The sequence below is a fragment of the Arachis hypogaea genome, chromosome 15, assembly GCF_003086295.3.
Source record: "Arachis hypogaea cultivar Tifrunner chromosome 15, arahy.Tifrunner.gnm2.J5K5, whole genome shotgun sequence".
Taxonomy (NCBI): Eukaryota; Viridiplantae; Streptophyta; class Magnoliopsida; order Fabales; family Fabaceae; genus Arachis; species Arachis hypogaea.
In genome coordinates, this window is record NC_092050.1 from 146,598,562 (window position 1) to 146,622,079 (window position 23,518).

Here is a 23,518-nt window from a genome sequence, read left to right on the forward strand (position 1 = left end):
GGGTCACCCAAGAATGCTTTAAAAAGCTGATGCAATTCCCAAGATATATGGGGACGTTTGTTTTACGTGCAAATGATACTGAAATAGATACAAAAATATAAAATTATATTTAATAAATAAGACATAAATATAAATATTATATGTAAAAATATTAAATTAATATGTTTTATATTTTATTTAATAAAAAAGATATAAAAATATTAATAAAAAATATAATTTATTTTTTAATTTTTTATTATTTTTATTAATTTTTTGTAATTATATATTTTATTATTATATTTTTTTAAATTTGTTTATAAAAATATATTAAATTAAAATTTTATAATTTTTTTTATATTTAATATATCATTAAATAAAATATTAAAATATTAATTTTTGTATATCTATCTTTTATGTCAATATCTTGTCTTATCATTGTAACCAAACACAGTCATATATGATCGTGTGTTATGGCACAAGTGAAGCCTCCAATCTTGGGGTTCATCTTTCCCCACCATTCTCTTTTGCTTGGATATGGGATGCATTGAGGAGGCCTTTGTTAAAAGCTGGTAATAAATAATTCCTATAGTTTCTTAGAAAGATTACTCTAATGTTATTGAATTACGAAATGAGAAAATAAAGTCTCCAGAACAATATTGTAACAAAACAATATTGCTGACCGCAGCATTTTTAAAATTTTAAAGGTAACTATTTTAATAATACTACTCATCTCTCTACAAATTTATACAAAAAAAAAAAGTTACGTGAAGATAGAGTGACATTATCAATTTTTTTTCTGTGTCACCTTTAAAATAAATATGGTCCCCCCCCCCCCCCCCCCTCTCTCTTCTTTTCTTTCCTTCCTTTCTGTGAAACCACTTGGAGATTTGCCCCTTGAAGCCTCTTAAAGGATGTTGACAATAATCATGTTTGCCATACTAACGGTATGAATTAATTGAGATAGGTTGTACTGCTACGCTACACTATTGAAGATCAAGTTCACAAGGGATCATGATGAATATGACAGCAAAGTTTGTAGACATTTCTTCCTTTACCTTTTATCGAGTATGGTCAAAAAGAGGAATTATATTATAGTTAACCAATTGAAGGGAACAGCTATTCTTATAAAGGAAACTTCTTAACACATTTTTTGGACGATTAATGACAATACTTAATCACTAACCCAACTCACTTTCTTCAAAGAAGTGTTGTTTTCATGTTGAACAACCAATGACGTCTTTCTCTAGGATTAGTTTTAATCTTGGTTCAAGTTTAGCTAAGGACAACATTCAAAATTGTTAGCAGTACACATTTTATATTCTTGTTTTTCATATATATTGAGGAAAATGTGTGTAATTTTTAGTGGGTATTTACTATTTAGTATTAATCTTAAAATTCTAATATACTATTATTATTAATTAATTAATTAGGAATTTCATATAATTTTTGAGATATTTACTATAAGAGTGAAGATGTTTTGTAGCAAATAATAAAGCTGAATGATTATGTCAAAAATACTCCCCCTCCCCCCTTTCTTTTATTATTCCAGAATTATATGTGCCAAAACTCAGTCTTCTCAATTAAAGAACTGTTTAGATTAATTTAAGGGTGGCTGGCGATGTTCATAAATCTTGCTATATAAAAATTTAATTTAAACCGTCCTCATCTAATGCTATTGCTTTGAGTTTCTTAAGAATATGTTTAGAAAAGATGAAAAGTAAAACTCAGCAGAGAGGATATAGCTAACAACTACTAGAGTACTAGACCTTGTAGTAATAAATGTGAATCCTATTGAGTCTAGTGAGTTTATCATGTAATATGATCCTCACTCTAGTAAATATTGAGAAATAAATGAATTATCAAGGAGAAAAATGAAAATCTAACGCATGGTTATCAATGTTCAATGGCAGTCAATCGTTTCCTGGCATTGTCGATTCAGACACACAAAATCCACCGTTCGAGATAATACCCAGTAATTGAGTTTATCTCCCCGCAAAATTGCCATTTTCTCTTTCCAACTGCGACAAGGACATTTCAATTTAACCAGTTAAGTAAAATAATTAATGTGGCTCAAATATAATAATCCTTGTGAGCCAATGTATTTGTATTCTCATTAGCTTAGCCTTCATCTATTACTTGTATAACCTCTCTGATATTGTTAAAGAACTCATATTTAAACGCACTTTAAATATTTAGTTAACTATTGATTATAATTATATATAAGTGTCTTATCATTCTCAAGTTTATCGGGGAAAAGAAAGATATAACTATATCTCATTAAAAATTGTATTGACTAATGACAATGTGTACCCATTTTCTTTTGTATTTTATGTTAATTGAAATTGACAATGTATTGAGTATTCATTGAATATCCTATATCCCATTTGCATTAAACAACACTATCATATGTACAAACAGTAAATTTATTTTATATTAATTGAATATTGACAATGTGGTCACACACCATTGGTAAAAATTGACCAACCCATCACGTGCACCGTACAAGTTGAGAAAATGACCTCTGAATTTTAGTTGTACCATTCAAGTAGAAGAAAATGACCACCACCGAAAATTATAGTTGAATAGCCACTATGGTGCCCGTGGAAGATTAACATTCTTCTCTCCAACCAAGAATTCCTCTGGGCCATTGCTGTAGGAAAATAAAAAGGGTTAGACTATAGTCATTTACTAAAGTTGATCTTGTAGCAGTTACGATAGTGAAAATTTGGTCATCAGATATTTACCTAAGGTAACTCAGAGCTGACATTCGGTAGAGACAGGTGAAGACCAAGACATGCAATCCAATAGTATAAAAGAATGCAAAAGTTCGAGCATATCTGCAAAACCATTATTTTCTCAATGAACAATGTAATATACCTTTTTTTATCCACATACACAAAAATAAACGATACATTCAATTTTCAATGTTTTTTCTCAAAGCACCAGTTAAAAAAGCAGAACAAGTGCCAATTAGATTATTAAGAATTTGCCCAACTGGAAAATTTTAACAAAGTTAAAGATGTTGTGTTCAATCGTTGTTGGTAGGTCACCCATAACTTTATGGCATGCCCTATAGTCCTTAACCTACCTTGGGAATGAGACAAATCCTTCCTCTTAGAAACTTTCGGTGAAAATGAAGTTATACCAAAAAGCTAAGGAGTGCAAGAAGTAGTTATCTATAATAGCAAAATATATAACCAAATGAAGGCTGTATTTACGTTTCAAGTTAGACTATGGCCATTGCAGCACCATAATGAAGTACGGAAATAGGGCAATGTAACTTCGGGAGCTGATGTATATATATCAGGAATAACTTGAATGGTTGAAAAGGTTGTTGCAACTTCCAGTTTTACGCGTGGAATATCTTATCAGAAGCATAAGATGTCGTAACATTAGTGAAACTGGTTAGTACTATCACAACGGTGGGTTAAAATGAAGAATCACAGGGCAACACAGGAACAGAGGTGACAAGATGAAGACCAATGAGCAGCAAATCAAGTTCAACAAAATTAGGTATACTCAACACAGGGTAAATGAACTGCTACCAGAAAATTGAGAAAACTCCCGTGACAGACTAACCACACTAGCAGAGAAAGTTCTTCCAAGACAAGAACCATTGAGATGGACAAGGGCTTCCAACACCCGAAAGCACATATTTTTCTTTACTCATGATTGGTTAAACAGTTAAATGACAAGTAAAGTCCTTGCAAATCTGTTTAAGAATTTCGTAAGATTACCGCCTCAGCAGCACAGATTAATAAACCATTTTCCCCCCTTTAACAGAACAGATTAACAAACCATTTTTTTTTATTTGACTGAACAGATTTATGAACCATTTACGCAGTAAAAAAATTATTATTATTAGAAATAAGACAGAATCTTACTTGTTACCAAGAAGAAATCGTCCACTGCTGAGCGTAATTCTGTCCCTGATTCCCAATTCCTTGTATCTTTGATCCCTTTCCTAGTTATATTAAAAACAGATGGATCAGTTCATAATTAAAGTTAAATAATATTGGTTAGAAAATGAATCCCACATAATGATAGATAAGTATTACAAGTTCCCAACAATCAGATCTTTCCTCCTCCAACCACAGATATATATTATGTGGATGATGGAAAAGGGAGATCTAAACATCAGTAATTGCTAGTAGCAGTGTTCTCCAACACTAACAGGTAAAATGCATATTTAACAAATGCAAGTTCAGATCTTAAATCAATGTGACGGTTATTGTGGCAAGTATCTGAAGACTAGCCATATACCATTTTCCAATTTCGTTAATATATCTGAAACTACATTTTGCACAAATGAAATTTCATAAAAACACAGTTTTAAGGGAAACTTCTGTATGACAGCATTAACCATAGTTATGATTTCAGTTATCTTGGAGAAACGGGCTTTTCTGTTTCAGCATAAACGTAGTTCATTAGAAAGACAAACTGTGCCACTTAATTACCAACTTAAAATGTTAGGCAATTGACAAGAAAAATGCTATTCTTCACTAGAGTAGCCAAGCCGAGCTACCTTCTTTGAGAATGCTGCAAAAGGGTTTATATCATCCTCATATATCTTCTTGTATTTAGATTCCACATCAGATGCGAAGCCACTTTCAAGATCTTCTGCATACTGAATGTAAATCACAATACAACACTAGGGTAAAAGAAACTTTTGAAAAATGAATGAACTTAAAGAAAATAATAGGATGATGTTAAAACAAAGTAACATTTAGAACACCTTTTTAGATCCCCTAGAAACGACTTTCTCAAGATTATAATCTTGGACATAGCGAATCTTCCCATATAGCTTGACATTGTCGGCTTTGCACTTTTCCAGTTCCACAGTTAATACCCCAATCTTCTCCTTCAACTGTCTTATTTCCTATTAAAAGTTAACGATACAGAGAGTCAACAATATAGCATCTAATATCTAAAATAGTTCTACGTATTACTGATAATAGTTCTACGTATTACTGATAATGTTGGACATGTATAAAAAAGAAATAGTTCTACGTATTACTGATAATAAGCATACCTCTTCAGTCTCTCGCAAGCGTGCCCTAAATCGATCTCGCTGATTACATATCACTTTAAGCATTGAGCTCTGATCCGGGTCTAAGGATACTTGCCTTTGGTCTGTACTCTGGTGCACAATAAGAAAATTAAGAATTCTTTAAATTCAAATGAACATTGATGCAACAGAAAGTTTTGATTCATAATTTATCACTAAATCCAGTTATTTAGCCAGTCTTTATTTTTTTTTTTCTTTTATTGTTTCCCAAAATCATGATCTTTTAATTTCCTGAATTAAATTTCAAGGGGATTAAGTGATTAACACTCCTACCTAAAGGAAAAGGATAAGTGATGGTTTACAGTACACTCCTTTATGGAAAGGGAAATTTACCTCAGATGTCTCACCACTGCCAGCTTCTGAAAGATCCCAGTCATCAAGGAAGTTTCCTTTGCGATCTTTGGGATTGGAACTATATCCCTATACAAAAGTTAAAAACAAGTCACTAGATATATTCAGGAAATTAAAAAGAGAATTTCATCATAACTTGTAATTGAATAAAAAAGTTAAATAAATAAGGAAATGAGGGGTTAATTGTCTATACAGAAGAAAATACTAATAGTGGTTTTTGTGGTACTTGTTCCAAACCTTCAATATATCATCTTCCAACTTCTGTATCAACTTCTGTTGCTCATTAACCATTGCTGTAAGTTCTGTTATCTTCTGTTCTGCTGTTTCCAGTAAGGATGTTTTCTCAGAAAGTGTGACCTACAAACAATAAAGTAATCAAGATAACAGAGACTTCAAAATGGCCAGCATTAACACCTCCAGATTATCTTTAAGAACAGTCTAGTATGCAAAAAATTATTGTTAATTCCACAACATGGACAACGTGTGTAGGAACCATGGTTTTTCCTAATAAGCCTTTCTTACCAGGAAATATGTATTATGATTTTTCATTTTTTTTCCTTTTCTTTTTCTTTTGCAAAATACTTTTTATTTTGGAGGGTGAGGGTGGGGGCACGAATGTATGTCCCATTGCGAAACAAACCATTCATACCTTCAACTGTGTCAGCTCATGCTCCATTTTACGGTTCTTATCAAGCAGAAGAGACTCCATCCTGCTCATCTCCTCCCCACTTGTAGCCACTTCCCAGTCTTCAGCCTCAATTGAATTATATCCCACAGCCTGCATGTAGCTAACAAAAGGTTAGATAGATAGATCGATAGACAGTGACACCCAAAACAGAGAGGTCACCAAAATGCACATTAGCAAAACCAGAGAAAAATAAATCTACCTGCAAAATCTTCACTTTCTTACGCAAGTCATCTACCATTTTTTCTGTTGGCCTTGCTAGAAGCTCTTTCTTCATCGCTTCAAGAGCAGCCTCCTATATTAAGTGGAGCACAAAAAAAAACCAAGAGCTTAAGGTCGGGAAAAAGGAAATAAAATACAGCATATGGCCCATAATATAATTAAAGAGAGTACTTCGAGAACAATTATACAGATTTTATTTTTATTTCTATTTTTATTTTTTTTCAAAAAAGATGGAAGGAAAACAAGCTAAAGAAAGAATAGACAAAAATATATATCAATGAAGCATAACTTTTCAATCTCTCAACGAGTTTGAGAGGTTAAACATCTATTAGTCCTAATTCATGTGTCATGTAACTGGATTTGGAGTTCTGTATAATTGCTGGTATTTCAACTAGTAATGCATCTGATGAGGACTAAGTTACTTACAATCCAAAAATGTGGAACCAAAATCTTTGGGTATTCACAATCACTTATGAGATAACATGAACAAATCTGTATTTAGAAGACTTTGGCCTACTGAAAATAACCTTTTCGTTGAGCATTGCAGTAAGTTTCTTGACATCATTCATATGTTCTTCTCTTTCATTTGATAAGGTTGTTTCAATATTGTGCAGCTCCATGTTCAGTTCCGAGATTTGCTTCTCCTTAGCATTTAAAGAATTTTCAAGCACACTATTTGAGTCTAAATTGTCACTGCAAAATAAAAGCAAACAGTAATCTGAAAAATATTGTTCGAAACTAAAAAAGAAATGATTTAAAAATAAGAAAAATAAAAACATTTGAGCAGTACTGAGGAATGAGAATGCATATATAGAGAGACAGATAGATGGAAGAGGATAACAATTATATGTGTACTGAATAAGTTTCTGTATGATGGATAACAAGGTTATGATAAACCATCTTATATCCCAAAGAAAAGTATTCCATTGTGTAGAAATAGTTAAACACGGATGTTATCCATTTAGATAGCAAAATATGTGTAAATGCGTACATCAATTACTATTGTTTCTTCAGGAACAGAATATTACTTTTCCAAATAAACTAAGATAATGACCACCATACCTTTTCTTAATTTCACTTGCTTCGTTAGCTGTTTGTAACTGAGACCGGAGGACCCCCTGCACAGACAAAGATAGATCAATATAACAAACAGAAGTCTGGCAGAACTTGAACTGATTGCAGCAGTAACAAAATTACTAGTTAGGCAGAAACAATAAATTGTTTCTTGGAAAAGGGAACCTAACATGGAGAAAAAAACAGTACAACACTGAAATTGTATCTCATTAGGAAAGCTTGGAACTTGGAAACAATGATTGCATTCTATGACAAACTAATTATTTTTTTATATAAAAAAATAAAAAAACATTTAAAGCTACTGCTTTCTCAAAGTTCACCTAAAGTTTTCCCCTTCATTATCTTTGATTCCTTGTTATTCAGACTATATTCCATCATCCACTTTCCTCATTAGAAATACACTGGTACATGACCAAACAACCTCAGTCAAGTTGCTATTAACTTCCCAATAGGTGCTACTCCAATTTAATCCCAAATGCATTCATTTATATTATTCTCTTGTATGTTGGATCATCTACCATAACATTCACATCTGAAAGCTACACGAGAATAAAGCTAAGAATATTGGATTATGAGATTGCATAGATTCTGAAACAAATGGAAAGAACTAGATATAATGAATGCCCATAATCATTAGGTATTTTGGATGCCACCATTGAAATAGGCTTGTTAGCTAATTTTTTCCTAAACCTAATATTAGGATATACTTTTTCTAAGCAGCAAAACTTGTAGAATGCACCTGCTACTTGATTACAAGATCAAAATTCAAAATAAAATAAAAGTTTGTACATTGCACCTTCTCTCTTTCCAAACCATGAAGCATTGCTTGTGCTCGTTCAACTTCATCCATCAGAAGATTGACCTCTGATTGCTTAGCTGCCCTCTCTTCCTCTGATTTTGAGAAAACACGAGAATTATTTGTATATATATAGAACAATATTCAGTGAATCAAAACTTCAATATGCAGAAAGAAGGCATAGTGCCAACTGCCAAGATCAGATTGTATAGCAATGTAAATGATTGATGTTACAGGTTTAAGTAAGGGAGTGTAATAGTGTATGCCCAAAAGTTTAAATGGAGATATTTTATTACCGGATTGGGCACGGAGTTCAAATAATTGGTTTTGTGCAAGTTCATGTAATTTCTGCATGTTCGAAACACTTTCTTTGGCATGCCGCAACTGCTCCTGCAGTGCTTCTTCCCTGCATACAATAAAGTGATTATCAGTCTGGATAAACAATGGTAAGGCAGATAAAGATGGTTTCAATAGAATGGTGTTCAGCTAAAGTACAGAAAAGAAGGACAAACTGAGTGGAAGCCAGGTAATTGATTATAGAAAAAGTGAGAATAACTCCCAACTATAGAAAACACATTTGCAAAGATAGACTTTCCCTCACTCACACGAGTCATATCATTTTTCTCATCACAATCAATTCCACAGTCAATCCTTGTTTGCTCTCTCCCTTTCCCTTGCTTTCCTAATTATACTTGACTATAACAGATTTTTTTGCTTTCATCCCACCACTTTTCCATGTGCGCAGATAGTTGCTTGGTGTCATATTGTTTCTATTCTCACGTGGGGTGTTAATCCCATACTTCTACAAGATCTTTTTTTTCCCTGTAGTCTACTTTGGCAATACTAGGAGTGCTAACACAAAAAAGATCACCTAAATTTGGCAATATCCCATAATGAACCAAACAAAAAATATACAACAGGAGATAAGAAGACACCTTTCTTTCAAAACTTCCAGAGTTTTCTGGTTCTCTTCTGCCAAACTGCGTTGCTTAATTTCCACAAATTCTTTCACTTTCTCTTCCATCTAGCTCACATAAGTTAAATGTCAAATTGAAGCCCAGAAAAAACAGGAAGCTCTAAATGGTAATCGAATTTTAAAGATGTATGAGATTCACAGAATTCTAATAACCATGCAAATGCATCATAAGATAAATACGAATATAATTATGGGAAAGAATAACTTTTTCACCACAGAAATTCCCTAATACTAGACATGTAAAACCGGAAATGCCAATAGTTAAAAACCAAAAACCGTTGTGCCAAAATTTATTCATAGACAATGCAAGTGGACACAACAATCTAAAAAACTATTTACCACAAACACGTTTTTCAGTGGCTTTTGCCTGGGCGTGTGCATGCCCACACACTCACTCCTTTGCACAGCGTGCACCATGAAACATGCAACACATGCTGGTAATTTCAAAGTTGAAAATTGGTGAATCATTGGGAACATTTTTACCAGAACTATAGCGGAACACCAACACCTGGTAATACATAGTTCTCCTCTTATATGAAGTGGAAGACATTATGTAATACCCAACATTAGATTCAAGAGTAGTTACGTTATATAGTGCTGGATATTAGATAAAAGCTTATATGTAAAGCCACCCTTAGTTGACACTGTATTAGTGATTCCAACAAAACTATATTCATTCCTTTAAAGTGTCATAAAATTAAACTGGAAGAGGAAAAAATGGTATAAGATGACTACAAGACAAAACAGATCATCATAATGTATCCTCGACTATAAAAATGCATATAAAACCAAAATAGGAAGCAACATTTAAGGGAAGCAACAGGAATTTTCATCCAAAATTGAGAGACGTCATATTATAAGCATTAATCACCTGTTGCTCTAATTGCCGGTTTCTCTCTTCAAGCCTTCGTATTGTAGCCTGCTGATTCTTCAAATGAGTTGCCTCTGTCCTGAATTCCTCGAGCTCAACTTTCATTTTTCTGTTCTCAGATTCTAACTCAGATAACTTGATATCTTGCTCCTGTACCAAGAAAATATATCAGAACAGGTAGATGATGATAAGTGCATTGACTTCCATACACAAAAAAGTAGATACATGACAGTGCACACAAGTTTCATAAATACAAATTAGAAGGTAGGAGAAATAAAATTTCATAGAAGTATAATTAAGTACTGAACGAAGCCTAAATTGGTGTCTACAATCAAATCATACATACAAAGAACATAGCAGGGCTTCCAATTTCACTTATATTCAATACTTAGAGACACCCTTAAAAAACAACTGTGGGAAAGTGGGGAGAAAACCAGAGTCATCATAGAAGCAAAAGTTTTGTCTCAAAGATTTAGGGTTGATTCAACTAAGAAGGAATATCATAAAACTGCATCCTGTCCACAACCGCCCCCCAACAAAGAAAAGAACCGCTGTTCCATCTCGTGCACAAATATACAATTAATTTGCAGAAGTTCAATAGGTTCATGCAAAGGAGGGAATGAAACATGAAAAAACAGGGTGCAGCTAAGTTAAAACAGTAGAAACTTACAGCAATCGATGCAAGAGCTGGATAAGGATCTGGAGCTTCATAGAGCTTTTGGTAGATGTTGAGAAAAGCATTCTCTCCAAATTTCGCTCTCTTAGTAAGATTATCAACCTCTTCCTGGTATCCCTTGAGCAAGCTATTAAACAAACTTAACTTATCCTCAGGCGAAGCTTTCTTAAAGTCTGTAAAGCAGCACATTTTTATGATTTCTCAGACACATTCATTCCTTTACCATAAACACATAAATCAAACTAAAACATGTCCAAATTTATACACTTGCGTAATTGCACGTTGCAACCATTTCGTGTATCTTCATCAATACCTTAATTTGGAGAAGCAAAGGAATAAAAGTAGCAAAAGCATCAAATTGAAATACCTCGAGTGTTCTCAGCAAGTTTGCGCCTATTTTTGTGACTGTTCTCCTGGTTCTCTGCAATGCGAAGCCCTTGCTCATCCAATACTGATTTCTCCTTCTCCAGCTCAAACTCTGAAAATCAAAAAGCAAAAATTCTTCGCTGAAATAACTTATTCGAGTCCAAAATGACTTATTAATTAATAGTTGTCCAAACATGCCTTAAAAGTCTTCCACAAGCACCAAATATCATATACATCTACTCGAACAAGCAAAAATTAAGGCTCAAAATGCAAAATAAGCACACATATAAACACAGAAACTAATATGCAGCTGCGAAAATCGATGGAAATAGTAGGTGCTTAGCGATGGAGCTGAAGTGAAGCGTGCAAGTGAAGTATTCGACGGAAAAACTGTAATGTGAATTGCTATAGAGATTGAAATACCTTTCCAGAAGGCGGAGACAACGGAGATCGGAGAAACTGAGGGATTGTCCCTGTCAGATCCGGATCCACCTTGCGGAGCCTCCATTTCCGAGCTCTCTTGGATCGGCAATGGCAATTTCTTTTTCGTCAACTGATTCAAATTATTTATCCTTATGTACCTAACTAACTAACAGGTTTATTAACAGAACGGGAAAAACTGTTTGGGCGGTGATGCGTGATCGGAAGAAAAACGGATCTGAATGTTTCTGAAGAAAATAGAGTTTAAGCCTTTCAGCTGGGTTTTTCTAGTTTTCTATTCGTTACGATTCGTTATAATTTCTTTCATAATCCATGTGTTTCCCTTTTCATTTTCAATTTTTTCTTCGTAGTGGTCATTATTAATTTGTCAACATCCGTTTGCATAATTGCATTACGATTGGTACGGGTTTTTCTTTCTTGGGCTTTAAGAAGTTTGAGTTTACGATTTAGCCTAATTGGCCCAAAATATATTTTTGGTGCTTCCATGTCAAATCTTCATTACTGACAAGTTGGGGAAAAAAACGTGCGACTCAGACAAAAACATAATTTGCACTAAGGGTTAAGTATTGAAATCGTTCTTAAGGTTTAAGGTGAAAATCAAAATCGTTCCCGACCTTTTTTTTGTTATTAAAATCATCCTCAACGTTACAAAACGTTATAAAATCGTTCTTTTCTACTTTAATTTTATTTTTTTTAACATATTACCCTTCATTATTAATAAAAATAATTAAAATTAAAAATAATATTAACCCCCTCCCCTCCCCTCCCTCCGTAACTCACCCCCTCCCCTCCCCTCTCTCCGTAACTCACCCCCTCACCCCACTCTTTCACTCACCCCCACTCCCTCACCCCTCACCCTTCACCCCTCACCCCACACCCCATTTCTGACTCTCGACTCCCGTACTTCCCTTACCCCCCTCACTCCACTCCCGTAACCCCATCTCCTTCCTCATGCCCCTTTTTTCAAAATTCCAATCCTAATTTCAACTTCACTTTTTCTTCTCACCATCGTCGCCGCTCTACTTATTCGTTTCTAGGGTTCGCCGCCGTCGCCGCCGCCGCGTGGTCATCGGAAGGGGGATCTCGCCGGCGCTGCTTCTTCTTCTGTGACTGTCCTGCTTCTTCTTCTGTGACTGCTTGAACTTCTGCTTCTGCTTGTTTTGCTTCTTCTTCTGCTTTTGCCCTGCTTCTGCTTGAATTTCTGTGGTCATCTGTTTATGTTGTTTTGCTGTTTTTGGATCTGAAAACTGAAATTGTAATTGATGATTATTGAATTATTGTTTATTCAAATTGTTGTGATTATTAAAATTGTTTATTGAATTATTTTGCTGTTGATTTATTTTGTTTTGTAAATGTTGCTGTTAATTTGTTTTGTTTTGTTATGAGTAATGAATGACTATGGTGGCAGTGGTGATGGTGGTGAAGAAAGGAAGAGTGAGAAGAGGAAGGAGATTGGGAAAAAGTGAGAAGAGGAAGGGGAAGAGGGGAGGGTGAGGGAGTGGCGGTGAGGGAGTTACGGGAGGGTGAGTGAGGGAGTGGGATGGGAGAGTTACGGGTGGGGTGGGGGGGTTTGTTTTAATTTTTTAATATTTTTTTAATTTTAATTATTTTTATTAATAATGAAGGGTAATATGGTAAAAAAATAAAATTAAAGTAGAAAAAGACGATTTTATAACGTTTTGTAACTTTGAGGATGATTTTAATAATAAAAAAAGGTCGGGGACGATTTTGATTTTCACCTCAGACCTTAGGGACGATTTCAGTACTTAACCCTTTGCACTAATGTTGATAAACATGAGAATGGCGATTAAATAATAGCACATAGGTTTGAAGATGTGCCGAGAAAGGAATTGAAAGAGAAGATTGAGAGAAGGAAAGAGAGAATATGGGATGAATTTCATTACAAAAATATCAGATTTTACTTGACTAAAACAAAAGCAGAATAACAGAAATTATTATAAAAACTCAAGTTAAATTTGACCCCAATTTAATTTGGCCTCTTAATTTTTAATTGATCCAAATTGTATTCTAAAATTTTAAAATATGACTCAAATTGCCTTTCATCTAATTGTATCACCGAATTCCTTTTTTGGTCTTCTTTTTTAAATTTAGAAGTAAAAATAAAAATCCCACCTAAATTCTCATTTTTTAAAGAATCTTCACTCTTTTTCTTCCTCTTTCTTTTTCTCTCCTCTCTCGTTATATACCTCTCTTTTTTCCTCTTCTTCTTCATCCCTCTCTTCCTCTTCCTATCCATACTAACAACGCCTCCTCTCCTCCCTCCCCCAACTTTTTTCCTCAAGAAAGAACACATTTTCGCCGACCTCCTTTATTTCACCACCGCTATCTTCGACTACAAGACCCACTGTTAGAATTAAAATTTACGAATTGTAAATAATAAAATATGCTAATAAAGTAGTCATATGAGATGTGAATTGAAAAAATGAAAATAGAAAATATGTGTATGAATATTGAGATGAAGAAGAAATACAGTAATTCCTCCTTCGAGTCGAGGGTGAAACTCCAAACGAGAGTTAAGCTAACCAAATTTCTCTGCACAATAGTGTAGTGCATATCTCTATATATACTATTTTTCTCATCACTAGTATTTACTAATACTTATGAATCTCTAATAGCTAATTATTTTCTAATTGGTATATTATATGTTCGTATCAACTATCCACCCCTCAAAACAATCTTGTTCTCAAAGTTGGTATTTTCAGAAAAAGGCATTGCAACTTAAATTAAAATAACAATCAAATAGATCTCCTAAAATTATATGTGACTTCTAGTGATATTCCATAGTCTACAAAACATAATCTTCCAAGATCTCATTGCTTGAAATGTAACTGTGGAAATTGTTTCATAGTAATTGAGCCTCTTGTTGTCCCATCAAATAAATTCTTGCTTCTTGCCATAAACTGATCATTGTCCACTCTAAAATTATCACGATCATTGAATAAAGTTGTAGTCCTGGATTCATATAAAGCAAGTATTGTTTGTATAGAGGTTCCAATAGATACTCAACATAGGGAGCATCCGTGCCAATAATATAGTCAAATGGAGGATCAATAGCTTTATTGTGGCTCTCATCTTCCCACTGAAGTTCATGTTGTGCAATCCTAGCTCGTAACTCATTTTTTGATGCAGTATCAGCAATACTAGTTGTGGAATTCTTGGAGATGGTTACTCTGCGAGCAATACCAAATTGTTCAACTGAGATGTTCTCAACAAATAATCCCAAATCAATTACTTGGAACTCATCACTCGCCAATATAGCAAGGTCTTGAAGTAGGGGCTTTCTATGCTCACCAAACCCAAGAGTTTTGATGGCAGCAACATGAAAAATACCCTGCAACTTACTCACAACAAGGGTAGCCAAAGCCTCACCAATGACTTCCTCAGCAATTACAAATAAAGGAGCTCTCATTTAAGCTATTTTTTCCAATAGAAGAATTATATCTTTAATTGTCGAACTCTTCTGATTTGTAATCAAGACTTTTATTCTCGAATTCAATAATCGACTTTTCAGGGTTTGTAACAACTTGAAAGGAGGTATGTCCTCTGTCGATCTCCATTCTTTCTTCAACTTAAAAGGTAGTCTCAAATGATGATAAAGACTCATTGGATAAGACATATTCTGGTCTCACTTTGTCAATTGCCTCAGAAATCATTTGCCCAACCAACTCGTCATTTTCTACAGAGATAGAAACTACCCCGCCCGTATGCCTCTTTCCCCTTGATCCTTCATCTTGCCACCGCTACCAATTGGGGTACGATCGACTTCTCCTCCCTGTTTTTGACACAATCCGATTTCACGTGCCACCCAATTTGGATGATGTCGACACCGACTTCTTCCTCTCTTACAGATTCAATTCAATAATTGTTGTTGACAGTGACGCTGCTTCTTTCATATCGCACACTTCTACCCTTACCTCATCCGGATTCACACTCGGTGACATTGGCGGGTCATGCGCCTCTGCCGGTGGACCTTCCTTCGTGTAGCCAATCATGATCTTCGTAGAGTTCAGAATCATCACCTTTGCTACGGTCACCGCCCTGTCCTCGGTGTGTTGGTTGAGTGGTGGTATCCTGGTGGTTGTGATCTCACGGTCCCAATTCCATGGAAATGTCGCCGCCATAAGTGCCGGTGGTTTAGCCACTATTGGAGAAGCACGGCGGAGCCAACCTCGGCGAAGATCTCCGTTGGAACTCAGTGCTGCCACCACATGACTGTTTGTCACTCGCAGTTCTCCTTCTCGCATTACGACAATGCCACCGCTAAGCACACTCGCAGAACCACTCGCGATGCTGTCCTCGTTGCCACTCTGGACCTAGCCGCCGCCTTCCTTTACAGTATCGTCTCCTTCCTCCTTCGTGACGGCGCCAACCGCGGCACCATTGTGTTAAAAATAAATTTGATGGTTAGAATTCAAGAATGAATAGAAACAACAGTTTGAATAAATTGTCTATATTTAGTTTTAGAGAAATTCTCCACATACAAGCGTTTTTTTATACAAGTCTTTACAAGTGCACCTTCTTCTTCTTCTTGCGCACGTTCTTCTTCCTCTAACTCTTCTTCTTCTTCTTCTTTTCTTTCGTTTCTTGCTTTCTATTTCTCCTTCTTCAACCATTACTGCACGTTTTCACTGCACCTTCTTCTTCTTGTTGTTGCACGTTCTTCTTCCTCTTCCTCTTCTCCTTCTTCTTTTCTTTCGTTTCTTGCCTTCTCTTTCTCCTTCTTCAACCGTTACTGCACGTTTTCACTACACCTTCTTCTTCTTCTTCTTCTTCTTCTTCTTCTTCTTCTTCTTCTTCTTCTTCTTCTTCTTCTTCTTCTTCTTCTTCTTCTTCTTGCTGCACGTTCTTCTTCCTCTTCTTCTTCTTCTTTTCTTTCGTTTCTTGCATTCTCTTTCTCCTTCTTCATTTACGTACTTTTCTCTCTGTTTTCTTTCTTCGTTATTCTCAATTTCTATTGTTTTTTGACATCAAGCTCTGAAATCATTTTTGAAGAAGAAAAAGCAGCAGAAGATGAGGAGGAGAAAGAGAAAGAGTTCTGAATTATGCATAAGGTGTACTTCAACGAATTTTGGGTGTATTTCTTAAATTCTTTGGGTGTAGTTTTTGTAATCTTTTGGGTGTATTTCTGTAATCCTTTGAGTGTATTTCTATAATCGTTTAGGTGTATTTCTGTAACCGTTTGAGTGTATTTCTGTAATCGTTTGGGTGTATTTCTAAAGTTCCATTATCTTCAAATTTGGCAAGAAACTCGTTTTCATGGAGGAAGAAGAAGAAGAGTTGTTTATAATGCATGGTGAGTAGCGCGCTTTAGAAACAGGAAGTGGTTAAATAACGTGCGTTTATTTACTCTTGAATGTGGGAGTGTAATGCGTGTTTTTTGTTGGACTTGTGCTAACTTGTAAGACTTGTAAGCCAAAAAGACTTGTATATGTAGCAGGCCTCTTAGTTTTAATTTAAACCATTTATTATTAGGATGTATTAAATTTAGATGTCAAAGAAAGATATAAATATATATGTAATAATCATTTCAAAATAACAACACACAAATACATTTAATACATTCCTCTTCATTTTATATTCTTCGTGAGTGTGTGTGCCTTGTTTTTTTATTTTCCAACAAAGTGGTATCAGAGTCACTTGTAAAATGTCTTCGTCAAAAGGAACTACTTTATTTTTTCAATACCCACAATTATCTAAGCTCAACTATGACAATTGGGCAGCCCAAATGAAAGTAATTTTCGGTGCTCAAGGAGTGTGGAAGATGGTTGAGAAAGGGTACGTAGAACCAGAGAATGTGGACAAGCTAACAGAAGCTCAGAAAGAAGAATTAGAAAATAAAAGAAAGAAAGATCAATGTGCACTTACTATCATTCATCAAAGCTTGGATGATGATATGTTTGAGAAGATTGCTGATATAACCAATGCAAAGAAAGTTTGGGATACTCTTGAAAATTCCGTCATAGGAGTTGAAAAGGTGAAGAAGGTTCGTCTTCAAACTCTAAGGGCTGAGTTTGAGTCTCTAATGATGAAGGAGACTGAATCCATTTTGGATTATTTCACCAAAGTTTTGACAGTAATGCACCAAATGAAAAGGATTGGAGAAAAATTAGAAAATGTTCGTGTTGTTGAGAAAATCCTTCGTTCTCTCAACTCAAAATTTTACCATATGGTGGTAGCCATTGAGGAGTCCAAAGATTTGGATACGATGTCCATTGATCAGTTGAATAGTTCCTTACAGGCCCATGAAGAAAGAATGGATAAAGGCAAGCAAGAACGTGTGGAGCATGTCTTGCAGGCAAAACTTTCGTAGAATGGTAGAGGAGAAACCAACGAAAGTGGTAGACAAGGACGAGGTCGAGGCCGTGGAAGAGGACGAGGACATGGTTACGGAAGAGGAAAAGATGAGAAAAATTATTATCAAGAGAAAAGAAATCAAAATTTTGTTCGAGGTCATGGAAGAGGAAGAACAGTTGACAAAACACACATTGAATGCTATTCATGTGGAAAGAATGGACATTATTCTTGGGAGTGTCAGACATCCAAAGAAGAAAAAAATAAACTTGTTGTGCACAGTGAAGATATTGAAGAACCAACATTATTCCTTACGCTCAAGGAAGATCAAAATTCTGAAGATAGTACATGGTATCTTGACAATGGAGCTAGCAACCATATGACAGGTGATAGGAGTAAATTTGTAGCACTCGACACCAACGTAAAAGGACACATGCGTTTTGGTGATGAATCAAAAGTAGAGATCGATGGCAAAGGGACGATTCTATTCGAGCTGAAGAATGGAAGTCATAAGGTTCTTTCCAATGTTTATTACATTCCAAAGATGAAGAATAATATCTTGAGTATTGGACAACTTATGGAGAATGGTTGTAAGATAGTCATGGAAGATCGCTATCTTTGGCTTAGAGATAAAAATGAAAATCTTATTGCTAAGGTTTCTATGACAAGAAATCGTATGTTCTTGTTAAACATGAGAAGCGGTGGAGCTATATGTTTGAAGTCATGTATTGAAGATCCACCATGGATTTGGCATATGAGATATGGACATTTAAATTTTGATGGGCTCAAAGAATTAGGAACAAAGAAGATGGTAGGTAAAAGAAATTCCAACAATTGATCATCCTCATCAGTTATGTGAAGCTTGCTTACTTGAAAAACATTCAAGAAAGAGTTTTCCAAACCAGTCCAAATCAAGAGCTACCAAGCCACTTCAGCTTATCCACGCAGATGTTTGTGGACCTATCAAGCCTTTGTCACTTGGTAAGAGCGCTTATTTTTTGCTTTTCATTGATGATTATTCAAGAAAAACATGGGTTTATTTCTTGAAGCAAAAGAGCGAAGCATTTGAAGCATTCAAGAAGTTTAAAGCCCTCGTTGAAAAAGAAGGTGGCTATGAGATAAAAGCTCTCAGAACTGACAGAGGTGGAGAATTCACTTCAAATGAATTCAAGATGTTTTGTGAAAATCATGGTATTCGACGTCCCCTAACTATTCCTAGATCGCCTCAACAAAATGGAGTTGCTGAAAGAAAGAATAAGACAATTCTAAATATGGCAAGAACGATGTTAAAAAGTAAGTCATTACCAAAAGAGTTATGGGGAGAAGCAGTTGCATGTGCGGTTTATCTCTCAAACCGCTCACCTACCAAGAGTTTGAGAAATATAACACCTCAAGAAGCATGGAGTGGTTTGAAGCCTAATGTATCACATTTAAGGGTATTTGGATCTATTGCATATGTCCAAATTTTTGAGCAAGAAAGATCGAAGCTTGATGATAGGAGCCAATAGCTTGTATTTATTGGTTATGAGAAGAATACTAAAGGCTACTAATTCTTCAATCCCATTAATAATAAAGTAATAATAAGCAGAGATGTTGAGTTTGAAGAAAATGCAAACTGGGACTGGAGTACACAAAATGAAGTCACTTATGATTTTCTGTCTTACTTTGAGGAAAAAGAAGCCCCGATGCAAGAAGTGCAAGGTGAAATCGATCCTTCAACACCAGCATTAACCCCACTAGCATCATCATCGTCATCTCCATCCTCCATTTCAAGCGAAGACCCTCACAGATATCGAAATCTCCCTGATCTCTATAAGCAAACAGAAATACTAGAGGATGAAAATTTATTGTGTTCACTCTCCAATGATGAGCCTTTAAGTTTTAAAGAAGCTGTCAAAGATGAGAAATAGATACAAGTTATGGAGGAAGAAATTCAAGCAATTGAGAAGAACAACACTTGGAAACTTACATCACTTCCAAGTGGTCATCAGGCTATTGGAGTCAAATGGGTTTATAGAGTTAAGAAAAACTCTAAAGGTGATGTAGAAAGGTATAAGACAAGACTCGTTGCAAAAGGGTATAAACAAAAGCAAGGAATAGATTATGATGAAGTGTTTGCTCCAGTTTCTCGCTTGGAGACGATAAGGCTATTGTTGTCACTTGCAGCACAGAACAACTGGAAAATCCACCAAATGAATGTGAAGTCTGCTTTTCTAAACGGTAATCTTCTGGAAGAAGTTTATATTGAACAACCTTTGGGTTTTGTTATTAAGGGTTATGAAGATAAGGTGTTAAGGCTTAAAAAGGCCTTATATGGACTGAAGTAAGCTCCAAGAGCTTAGAATGATCGTCTTGATACGTATTTTTAAGATAATGGTTTCACTAGGTGCATTCATGAATATGCACTCTATGTGAAAGAGGAAAAAGAAAATTTGTTATTTATTTGTGTCTATGTGGATGATCTTATATTCACAAGAAACAATCAAATAATGTTTGAAGAATTTAAGAAAGTAATGGCTCAAGAATTTGAGATGAGTGATATGGGACTAATGTCTTATTATCTGGGAATTGAAGTGAAACAAATGGAGGATGGAATTTTCATCTCACAAGAGGTTTATGCAAGAGAGCTATTGAAGAAACTCAACATGCTAGACTGCAATCCTACCAATACACCTATGGAGTGTGGAGTCAAACTTTCCAAAGAGGAAGAAGGAGTAAGAAAAGTTGATCAAACATTATTCAGAAGTCTCGTTGGGAGTTTAAGGTATTTGACCTGTACCAAACCTAACATTTTATTTTCAGTTGGGTTAGTTAGTCGTTACATGGAAAATCCAGCAGAAACCCATATGAAGGCAGCCAAGAGAATTCTTCGCTATCTTAGAGGCACTCTTGAGTATGGCATGTTTTATTCAGTTTTAGATGAATTCAAATTAATGGGATATTGTGATAGTGATTATGCTGGGGATATTGACGACAGGAAGTGTACTACCGGCTTTGTTTTCTTTTTAGGAAATAATGCAATTTTTTGGTGTTCAAAGAAACAACCTATAGTCACTCTTTCAACTTGTGAAGCTGAATATGTTGCTGCCACTGCATGTGCATGTCATGCAATTTGGCTAAAGATACTACTGAAGGAACTTCAGTTTGAGCAAGCTGAATCCACCAAGGTCATGATAGACAATAAGTCAGCGATTGTCCTAACAAAGAATCCAATGTTTCACGACAGAAGCAAGCACATAGAAAAAAAGTATCATTTCATTCGACAATGTATTGAGAACATGCATGTGGAGGTTGAGTATGTGAAATCACTTGATCAAGTTGCTGATATTTTCACAAAACCTCTGAAATATGATGCTTTTCAAAAGTTAAGGATTATGATTGGAGTCAGAAAATTATCAAGTTTAAAAGAGGATGTTAAAAATAAACTTGATGGTTAGAATTCAAGAATGAATAGAAACCACAATTTGAATAAATTGTCTATATTTAGTTTTAATTTAAACCATTTATTTATTAGGATGTATTAAATTTAGATGTCAAAGAAAAGTATAAATACATATGTAATAATCATTTTAAAATAACAACACACAAATACATTCAATACATTCCTCTTCATTTTATATTTTTCGTGAGTGTGTGTCTTGTTCTTTTATTTTCCAACACATTGTTGGTCGTGCGTTGTATGCCACTGTGACTCGCAGATGTACCGTTGCTACATCTTCACTCTCAGTCGGATCCGTTACTTCCATATCTGAATGCTCCAAATGCATATCTAAGTTTTCTTTTAATTTTACATCTCCTTCATCAATTTCATACTCTGGGACTTATTGTGATCCGTTGTTGTGATTTTTTGCTCTGTTGATAGCAGTAGTCTGGTTTTAATCTCTTCCCACTTAATCTCCTAGTCTTCTACTCCGTTTCAGCAAATTTCTGCCAAAAGTGGGCACAGGTTGGAATTGATGAGAAAAGTAAGATCAAATGTTTTCAAAACACTCGAAACTTCTAACAACCTTTGACTTCTGGCACGAACATCCCAAATCGTTCGGCTAAGATGGGCCATTCGAAGCCATTGATTCCATTGAATATAGGAAGGATATTTTCAACAACTTGAGTTCAACTCTCAATGAAAGTACCAATGTTAGAATTAAAATTTATAAGTTGTAAACAATCAAGTATACCAATAAAGTAGTCATATGAACTAAATTGAAAAAATGAAAATGAAAAATATATAAGTATGAGTATTGAGATAAAGAAATAATACAGTAATTTTCTCCTTTGAATTGAGGATGAAACTCTAAATGAGAGCTCTGCGTACAAGCAATTAGGGCTTGTAAGTATTACAAGTCAATTAAACTCTAATCCCCAAAATTCGCTGTAAGTGCTACATTCTTTACACGCGCTACATCCCTTCTTCTTCTCCTTCTTTTTCGATCGTTCTTTTCTCCCCCTTTCTCACTGGTTTGTTCTTCGTCGTTGACGTTAGTTCCTCCACATACTGTTATGGCACGTTTTCATTGCACCTTCTTCTTCTTCTTGCTGTACGTTCTTCTTCCTCTTCCTCTTCTTCTTCTTCTTCCTCTTCCTCTTCCTCTTCTTCTTCATTACACTTTCTTTTCTTTTTTTTCTTCTTCTTCTTCTGCACGTTCTTCTTCTTTCTTTTTTCTTCTTCTTGCTGCACCTTCTTCTTCTTCTTCTTTTTTCGTTATTATTGATTTCTATTGTTTTTTGACATCAAGCTCTGAAATCGTTTTTGAAGAAGAAGTAGCAGAAGATGAGGAGGAGAAAGAGAAAGAGTTCTGAATTATGCATGATTTTGGGTGTATTTTCTGTAATCTTTTGGGTGTATTTCTATAATCGTTTGGGTGAATTTCTGTAACCGTTTGGGTGTATTTCTGTAATCTCTTGGGTGTATTTTATGTAATCGTTTGGGTGTATTTCTGTAATCTCTTGGGTGTATTTTATGTAATCGTTTGGGTGTATTTCTGTAATACTTGCTATTTTTTCTGAAATGAAAAATACACCCATAGATATCAGTAAGATACACCCATAGATATGAGTCAGATACACCCATAGATATCAGTTAGATATCACTCAAATATACCCAAATGATTACAGAAATACACCCAAAGGATTACAGAAAATACACTCAAACGGTTACAAGAATTCACCCAAACGATTATAGGAATACACCCAAAGGATTTAAGAAAATACACCCAAAGGATTTAAGAAAATTCAGAACTCTTTCTCTTTCTCCTCCTCATCTTCTGCTGCTTCTTCTTCTTCAAAAACGATTTTACCATGAAAAATCGAAAAAAAAAAGAGAAAACAGAGAGAAAAGACGTAAATGAAGAAGAAGAAGAAGAACGTGCAGAAACGAAAGAAAAGGAGAAGAAGAAGAGTAAGAGGAAGAAGAACGTGCAGCAAGAAGAAGAAGAAGAATTTCAGAAACCATGAAAATCGAAAAAAAAAAACGAAGAGGAAGAGGAAGAGGAAGAGGAAGAGGAAGAAGACGAAGACGAAGAAGAAGAGAAGAAGAAGAAGAAGACGAAGAGGAACCGTTTGAGTGGGGCGCGTGTAGTTACGCTCCATTCAAAATGAGTTAATGCGCGTGTTAATGAAGTTTGGGCTGATAACTTGTAAAACTTGTACGGTCTTTTTACTTGCATGTGTAGCAGGCCCCTTTTCTCATCACTAATATTTACGA

At 35.0% G+C, this 23,518-nt stretch overlaps 2 protein-coding genes across 2 annotated transcripts; one reads left to right on the forward strand and one right to left on the reverse strand.

Annotated features, from left to right (window-relative positions):
• Nucleotides 1-2,221: 2,221 nt before the first annotated feature.
• Nucleotides 2,222-11,889, reverse strand: LOC112751156 (protein CASP). Its single transcript, XM_025800212.3, has 19 exons — nt 11,488-11,889; nt 11,066-11,176; nt 10,693-10,871; nt 10,023-10,172; nt 9,111-9,199; nt 8,472-8,581; nt 8,176-8,270; nt 7,368-7,423; nt 6,833-6,998; nt 6,286-6,378; nt 6,048-6,176; nt 5,636-5,755; nt 5,381-5,467; nt 5,012-5,119; nt 4,715-4,858; nt 4,505-4,606; nt 3,864-3,943; nt 2,724-2,816; nt 2,222-2,629 (listed from the first exon to the last, which is right to left on the reverse strand). The coding sequence occupies exons 1-19, from the start codon at nt 11,570-11,572 to the stop codon at nt 2,569-2,571; spliced, it is 2,058 nt and encodes a 685-aa protein (XP_025655997.1). The 5' UTR covers nt 11,573-11,889; the 3' UTR covers nt 2,222-2,568.
• A 5,362-nt stretch (nt 11,890-17,251) lies between these two features.
• LOC140179396 (uncharacterized) lies at nt 17,252-17,836 on the forward strand. The gene has a single exon (XM_072218270.1). The coding sequence runs from the start codon at nt 17,252-17,254 to the stop codon at nt 17,834-17,836; it is 585 nt and encodes a 194-aa protein (XP_072074371.1).
• Nucleotides 17,837-23,518: the final 5,682 nt, after the last annotated feature.